The sequence below is a fragment of the Mesitornis unicolor genome, unplaced genomic scaffold (assembly GCF_000695765.1).
Source record: "Mesitornis unicolor isolate BGI_N332 unplaced genomic scaffold, ASM69576v1 scaffold9382, whole genome shotgun sequence".
Classification (NCBI taxonomy): Eukaryota; Metazoa; Chordata; class Aves; order Mesitornithiformes; family Mesitornithidae; genus Mesitornis; species Mesitornis unicolor.
In genome coordinates this window covers 853-9,625 of record NW_010167091.1, presented here as the reverse complement: position 1 = coordinate 9,625, position 8,773 = coordinate 853, and the positions used below count along the sequence as shown (strand labels likewise).

The following is an 8,773-nucleotide window of genomic DNA, read 5'->3' as shown; positions in this document are numbered from 1 at the left end:
GGAATGCTGGATATCTGCTCTTGAGTGCACCTGGAATTATAATCTTCCACCTTCTGACTAAAGGAAATTCAAGAGATAAAAGGTTATCAGCTGTTCTGTTGCTGTGCAAAGATTGTTCCTCCAGTCCCTAAAATACGCAAAGAGCAACATCATTAAAGCGACACCAATATGCAAACCAATGACAAAGCTTTCCTCATGGTGTCTGAGACAGTTGAAGATGGAGCACAAAAGCAGTGAAGCTGGAAGAGGATATTGTAAGAGAATGTGGCTGCAATGGGGGAACTGAACAAAACAGAAACCACAGTGTGCTTGGGGCTTTCCCCTTTGACTAGGAAAGTAATAAAAATGGCAAATAATAAATAAAGTAATAAATATGGCAAATGTTCTCTAGGCACCACACAGAGAGCAGAGCTGTATGCAAGTAGGAAGCACAAAGGGCACATCTATCCAAACAGAAAGAGAAACTTTAAAGTTTTCTAGATTATTTACAAGAATACCTGTAAAAGCCTGACTGGCATTAGAAAAATACAGTGGTTTGTTATTTAGTGAGGGAGAACAGAATCTTCTAGCTTTACAAATGAGAGCTGTATCTTTCATTTTATTAGCGATGCCTGAGGTTTATCATTTATCACTCACAATAAAATTCTGTTATAACGTCATGAGGTAGAGGACAGGAGAGGAAGAAAGCGAGCAAAAGGAAGCACTTGGCGTCTTCTATAGCACCTTCTGCCAAAGTTGCTGATAAACATGCATGCATTTACTTTCAAAATATTACAGGAGATGTAGAAAAGGACAGATCTATCCCTACTGCACAGTGCAGGAAAAACATCATGGGATTAAATGGCAAAATCTGGAGAAGCAGAAAGCAGAGCAAGGCAGTTACCTCAGCTGCCCACTTACCAGACCTTACAGTCAGAATTGTGGTACATGCAGCAGGCTCTGAAAGCCATGAAACACAGCACGCAGGCTGCGGCCAACTAAAAATACCATCTTCCATCTCACAATCTCATACTTTCTCTGTAAAGTCATCCTTCCGGTGGCATTCACTCAGCCATTTAATTTAAATTAAATAATGTCATTAGTTTTCCATGCTTACCAGTATCTCTGATTTAAAAATAAAAATATATTTTTTTTTTAATTCCAATGTTGACAATTTAAGAAAAACCCAAGAAGACAGCAAATCACATTTCTGCTCTAAACTAGGACACCGTATTAACTCTCCTGCTCATGCCCTCATGCCATATAATGCTCATCAGTAAGATGAGATCACTGAGTTTTAAAAGACAAGAACAAAACCAAAGCTGTAGACACTAGATATGGTCAGAAAAACGATGTTATAAATGCAAGGAGAAGGACAGGGGTGGAAGAAGGCGAATGTATTCACACATGACATTATAGTTGCAGGCACTGCTGCTTTCATTAGTGTTCAGAGGGCTCCAGGTGCTCCGGTTTTCCAGGCCTTACCACACAACACCGCTGCAGCTCAGGTGCCTCCTAAACCAGCCTCTAGAAAAATACCCCAAGGTAGGCCTTGGCTTTTTCAAGCAGATGAAATCCTCATAAATACACTTGTAAAAACAGATTGGTTTCTTATATGAACTTAAATAGCAGGGATGATACAGCAGAATTATGACACATCTTTGACTTTTAGACAAAGAAATTAGTGCCAGAATCAACAAAGGACTAATCTGAATTTTAAAATTCCATCACTTTGGAATGATCTTTTCCACTGCCTGGACTTACGCAGATTTCTTGAGCTGTATTTATGCAGTTTCGTTGTATCATGATGTCTGGGGATTTGTCTGTATTGGCACTGTCCAGAGAGATCAACTGCTATGTTTTCTTAGACTAGTTTAATAGTCACCACTACTGCTGCGGTCATCATACCTACAAACTTCTATGACTTTTGTGCAAAGTTATATGTATCTTGAGAATGTATTGCTAGGGAAAAAGCCAAATAGCATACAACTCATGATGTTAAGTGGCTGAGCAAATGGTGCACATGTGTTTTTACTGACTCATATTGAAATGTCATATGCAAAGATGGCCAAAGAGCTTTTTAGCACAAATGGCTTAAATGCATTGCAGAGCAAGAAGAATTATGATGCTGTGGTGAATGGCTTATACCTATCATCTTACCAACACATTTTCTATGCCTGTTGAGTATAAAGCCCTCTGCACAGATCACTCTGTGGTTGACACAGTAGAATGATCCCAATGTGTTCACACATAATTGTCCTCTGGAACAAGCGTGAGCACCTGCGAGGCACTCATCCAAATCTATATCAACATGTTGCAACCAAAAGGGAAAAACAGAATTCTATTAGAACAATTTCTGAAATGAAACAACATTTTTTTCCACACTGGAGATGTCTAAATGAAGTGTGTTGGAACTACCACATCAGCACCGTGCTGTAATACATACAGTGTTACACTGAAAATAGGACTGGAATAAACCCTCAGATATCATCCAGTCCTTGCTCGCACCCCTGCACTTTTGTCATTCCAGAAAGAGCCATTCTTAAAAAACAGGCAGTCACACAGCAGCAAGGCACTCTCTTTGCAGGAAACCTGTTCCGGTGCCTCCCCACGTTACCATCAAATACTTACTTTAATATACATTACAAATGTCTCCTGCTACTATTTAAACTCACTACTTCCACTGACATTTCTGAACTTTTTCATCTCCTGTAGGAAAAAGATTGCCTTGAATTGCCCATTTCGATTCTGACATTAATTAATCAAATCAGCTTCCACCACACTTGAGTAAGCAATGCACAGTGAATATTTTATCTAGTGATATTAAATTCCCATTTTCTTCACAGACTATCTGGAATTTCATGAGAATGATTCGTTATTCAATAAGATCTGAGATTAAGAGGTATGTGAATCACTTGTGAGTGATTCTCAGCATCAAAAGCTTTTACTTGCATTTCACTGCTGGCTGTTATTGCTCCCATACTTACACATTTATAATTAAGGTATGTTACAGGGCATTACTTCTGATCCTCAAATCTTTCCTAGGCAAACATATACTTTGGCAATACCCAAACACATCCATTTAAAATTTATATAATGTGAATGATCATGATGCAGCTTTGGAATTCACTGTTCACCATTGTGCGGGTCTGAGCTTCAGTGTCAGGTGAAACACATGGAGCTGGACTGGCTCACAGTGGCACATTCTTCATGGCAGTGAAGCCTCATTGAATTCAGATTTTCAAAGCAAGCAGAAATAAAAGTAAACAAAAGCACTGACAGGGCAGAGCCGTAGCTCTGCAGGAGTTCCTCAGGACACCAAACACGTCCACATCCTGCTAGCTGCTCCCATTCTCAGGAAGAAAAGCTATGTGTCCATAGCTGTGCAGACAGACACTGGGGAGGAATGGTAGTGCAAAGAGAAACCAAGAGGGCTGGAAAAAAGCCTGGAATATTAGAGGAAAAGAGCACAAATCCAGGCATGCTTTCACCTGAAGTCCCCAGGTAACACTGCACAGACGTGCTTCAGGAGTTATCTGTGAAGCAGATCTGGTATTCCTTCTGCCAAATGGTCTCTGTACTGCACTTGCAATTCACAATACTGCAAACATTGGAGAAACACCTTAGAGAAACACTCAGGGGTATGAGATATAGAAGTGTTTTAACCATGTCTGTGTGGTGAACCCAAACCACTTACCTTCACAAGAAATCCCATCAGCCATAATGGTGTATCCAGACAAACAAGAGCATACAACACTTTCTTCCACAATACTGCAGATGTGCTTGCAGGGGCCGTTATCTGTACAAAGCAAAATTGCAAAATACATTAGCATTCACAACACAGATCAGCTGAACCTCCAGGTCATCCAGATACAATCCCAGTTTAAGAAATGGGGAATGCAATTGTAAACAATCTTCCCAGGCAGCCCTAATCACTACTTACAACCCTCCTATTACACAGAAACACACCTGTGCCACTCCTACCTGTACTGTTCACACTGTGCTGCACAGCTGCAGTACTTACCTTAAACTAAATAGCAGGTGTGTAATAACCCTGAAATCAGAGTATAGCCTCCAATTACTTCCTCAGGATTCCCCTGACAATTCTTCAGCCTTATGCCAGAGGTAACAAATTAAGGATGTGCGCTGAAATCAGATTGGTGATGGGATGTGTGGAATTTTATTCTGGCTTTCTAAACACTCCTCACTCGTCTGCATTTGCAGTTTACACTTCCAACGTACCTTTACACTTATCTTGCTCTTCTTGTAAGGACACAATGAGAATAGGCTGAGAGGGAGAGGCAGCTGGAGGGATGGTGGCTTCTGCTTCCAGCTTTGTCACCTGTCCTCTGTCAGGATCTGTAACGCAAGAGAGGCAGAGGTGGATCAGGGACAGCATCATCTCCAGCAGGCCCCCCATGGCAAGGGTGCCAGTGCCATTCATCCCACTCCATCATGGTTTGTAGGAGGAAAGATTTTGGTGACCTCAACAACTGTCTGTGCGTGGAGGTAAATAGGCAGTTTTGGAAGCTGCCATCTGTTTGGTATGAGCAACTGCCTGAGTGCTGCAGGCTAATGGAGATGCTCAGAGATGCCATGGATACAGATCAGGGAGCTTGGCTGAAAATAACTTCTGTGGAATAAAATATTGCAACACCTAATGAATCAAACAAAGTGTTTATTTTTTAAAATGCTCCTACACTGTAGAGGCCGTGGCTGTCTTTCAATCAGTGTATGATGAAAAAAAAAACTGAACCCAAAACAAGTCTTTGAACTTATTCTGTACATCTTATTTCAACACAGATGAAAAGCAGGTTCTCACCTTTACCAGCACAGGATACTCTGAAATGACTTTTACACAGCCAAGTGGAAAACATGACAGCTGCTATCTGTCATTAAGATTTTCAACAAATAGTAATCTTAAAGATATCAGAACAGTTAAAAAAACCAACTCTGTTACATCAATAAGAGTAAGCAGTTTATCAATATCATCAACATGGAAGCCTAAATCCATAAGGCTAAATTCTTCCTTTAGAGGAATGTATCCTGTTCCTATCGATTTGAGTTCAAGTGTCACCTGGAGCTAAGTGTGAGCCACCAAACAATGACAACATTAAATGACTAATTGTGATTGCAATATAGGTTCAGGGTATGGGAAAAGCGACTTCATTTAAAAAAGAAGACAAAAATTTTCATCAATGCACACTTTCTCCTTGTCTCACAGAGCCACTACGAGAGCATCACTTCTTCCAAGCCTCATGAAAAAGTGTGACATGTTTTAAAAAGCAAAAGTTAAATACAAAAGCATTCACATTTCCAGCAAAGAGCAGGAAATGTACTGGGAGAGGTACAAATACAAAAGTACTGCATCTCATCCCAGGAGCAAAAATTATCAACAGTATGAAATTTAAAACTGTCTGGTGTGGGTCTCCACACACAGACACAGAGGAAAAATGAGAAATAAAAGGCCCACTATGCCACATTGCCAATGTAGAGCACACATGGTTTAGCCAAGTGTAGCGAGCGAGGTGTCCTGCCCAGGACACCCAGTCTCTCAGGCCACCCAGCCTTCAACTTGACCCAGAACTTGAGAACGACAGCAACAACCCTTCCTCGCCTCACTCTTCCCATGTGTCTCAGATGTCTCCCTTGCAGGTCCCTACCCTTGTTGCAGTCCTCTACCTCAGCTGAGCTCTGTAAATCCCTCTACACTCCCTGGCACAGCCGTAAGCACTGCAGTCTTGCAGATCTGCCAAGAATACTGACTACCCAGCTGTACGATGTGTTAACCTGAATCTGTACTTCAATGGCGTTAGCAGTGGGGAAAGCAAAGCAAAGCAAAACAAAAACACGCCTGTGCTCCAGGTGAGCGATCAAGCCAAATTTTGCAGTGCTAAAATACAAACCATTTTCTTTGCCTCTTTTGGATTAGGTTCCTTCCCCAGAATTTTTATACAAACAAGAGAGCAGACAGCTGCCACAGAAATGCTGTCAAACACATTACTGATGTAAGCGCTGTAACATCACGTTGAGAAGAATGACGTAATGAACGCTCATTGTTTAGCTTGGGCTGAAAGTATTTGAAGTCTATGGAATTTTGTCATTGGATGGCAATGCTTATTTCGCTTGTTAAATAACTGAAAGCACTTGTAACTAATACAGGTTTTTCAACTTTTCGGGTTATCTGACTTGAAATCTTGCCATTGGAGAACTCCAGGCATCAAAACAATTACAACACAACAGACTTCCTTTCCGAGAATGCCACCACACCAGATATATTTAGATTTTGTATCACTGAAAGACGTTAATGATTTTAGATAAAAATCAAAGTTCTGAAAGCAATGCTGTCTGTCTGAACTGAATATAGTTTATTTAAGGGAAAGCTGTGAAATACAAGATGTCTCATAAAAGAAAAGGTATTGCATTAACAATCTTTACAAATCCTCTTCTGAAAAGTGAAGAGAGTCTTGATTTGAATATATTAAATACCACCCTGATCTCATGACACCAATACACAAAAATAAGGCATAATTAAATTTCCTAAATGGCTGGGGGTTTTTTCAGATTATTAACCTATCCAATTTCTATGAAAAAGGTCCATGCATGAACATGCATAAAAACCCTCCAAGAAACTAAAGAAAAGCTTGATATATCAATGCAGGTGGCACAAAGACACCATCATTCATGGTGTTTCCTGCCCATTTTCTCACCTGGAGAGCAGCTGGTCCCATCATCTTGCAAAGTGAATTCTGGAAAACATGAACACTTGTAGGACCCCACAGTGTTTATACACAAATGCTGACAGAGTTCCCCACCATAGATAAGACATTCATCCAGGTCATCTCCAGGCAGGTTATTTGACAGTTCAGCTTCATTACTGATGGACAAAGCTTCATTGTGACCTTCCGTCTCTGAAACTACAACAGAACATTTGCTGGTTATCTAACAGGTATTTTAGCACTAGGACTGTATAATATGGAGTGTTTGGTCACACAAACTCCAGGTACTGTCAAATTTACTCAAAACAGTTACTCCAACGACAAGAACAAATGAACCCATCCTGAAGACACAACCATTGTGCTGAAGATCCACCACCTCCTTCCATAAGGCTGGAGGGACAGACATTTTGCAGAAGCCACTGAGAAAAAGGGTGACCCTGGAAGGTCACAAGGTCACCTTTCGCACTGACTACTAACACCACAGCTATTGCTATTTGAACTAAGGTCTCATGTTGAAGCTGCACCTGAAATTGGCCCTACTGAAGAACCACACAGAATTTCTAATTTCAGGAGAAAAACTTATCCAGTTGGTTTGGAAACTCTTTTCAACATCACTAGTAATTTATTGGCTACTTCTTTAGCTAGCACTACAAACATTCTGGGACCCACTTAATAATGACATGGCTCTCCTGCCTCCTGCTTTTAAACACTGGCAAAACCACTATCCTTTCCATTTCCTGACCAAGTTTGACAAGACTTTCTGCAATACTACAATTAATTGTTCAGCGAGTTTCTCAGTCAGCTGTTCCTAAACATATGCATGCAAACTTCCTCGCTCAGTGAGGTCTCAGCTAGGTCAAAATAAACCCTTACATTTGTTGGTGAGAGAAACACACATTTAGTTCATGAGAATGGAAAAAAATGGAACCCTGGCACATGCGCAAGGTTACCATGCCACTCGTGCATGACAGGTGGCTACAAAGTGGTGCTGGATGGAGCGTGACCTTGGACAGAGGGAGGAAGCGTGGTTCTCCAAGCTCCAGATTTGTCATGCCCCCTTGGGTCATGCCTCTCTGGCTGCCGGGATTTGTCTTAGCTCTTCAGCATCACTGTGTTCGTACGTTGAAAGAGTAAAACCAAACTTGCAGTGCTCTGGGGCTTCTCCAGTATGTCATGAAAAAGCAGCACAACAGGAAATCTATTCCCAAGATGTTTCATTGGTATTGTAATCCATGGGACAATTTTGTCTGGAAAAAACTCAAAATTTGCTCTATGCAGAATCTTTCAGGACTGCTTCTGCTAAAAGACAATGCCCAGCTTCAACTTTGCTTCTTACCACGAGCTAGCAGTAGGTCTCTGTACTATGTGACTCAGAGCAGGGAAAACAAACAAAACCCCCAAACCACTAAAAAAGGTATGTTTTGAGGATCAGAAACATCTGCTTTTTTTTTTTCCTTTTTCAAAACTGTTTTAAGAACAAGAAAGTCTATACTTGATGTGAGAGGGAAGGAAACTGTGCTCCTGTAGCATTGCTCCTTCCAACACCTCCCTGTATGACCATGTGAGACAGACTTTATCTGCAATGTCTTCAGATCATAAATGGACACTCACCCTTCTCAGGTGTCACTGTTGGCAAAGGCTCAGGATGCCTTTTTATTTCTGGATGGACGAAGTGATCTCCCCCTTCACAGCAGGACAGCATCACATGACTGCACGGGTAGCCCAGATTTATGTTGGACTCGCAGGTCTTCCCCTCACTCCTTAATCGCAAGCCCAGATTACAGCAATCGCAGCATTGCTGCAACAGAAGGAGACAATCAGTAACAGGGATTTTGTGGCGTGCTTAAGGGGTGAGCCCACACACGCTCCTGGGACTGATCTGCACTTTCTTCTTTAGACAATCGCAAACATCAAAGCTTTACTTGTGCTTCTTTTTTGCCATCCCTGCACAAATGCATCAACTCCACAAGCCAGGAAGTAGTAGTGCTGCAGATCACCTCCTTCTAGCTCTTGCACACAATTGTTGCTTTGTATATGTTGTATTATAAACAAATTAATACAGATCTATACCTCTT

The 8,773-nt window shown here is 41.3% G+C and overlaps 1 protein-coding gene across 1 annotated transcript in view; it reads right to left on the bottom strand.

Annotated features, from left to right (window-relative positions):
• The window catches only part of LOC104536043 (fibulin-2-like), a gene marked incomplete at its 5' end in the record, with an annotated part of 28,229 nt that extends 19,733 nt beyond the window's left edge, over positions 1–8,496 (bottom strand). The window contains 4 exon segments of the mRNA XM_010178560.1: positions 3,677–3,778; positions 4,222–4,338; positions 6,690–6,896; positions 8,310–8,496. Coding sequence (XP_010176862.1) covers positions 3,677–3,778; positions 4,222–4,338; positions 6,690–6,896; positions 8,310–8,496 — 613 coding nt within the window.
• Positions 8,497–8,773: the final 277 nt, after the last annotated feature.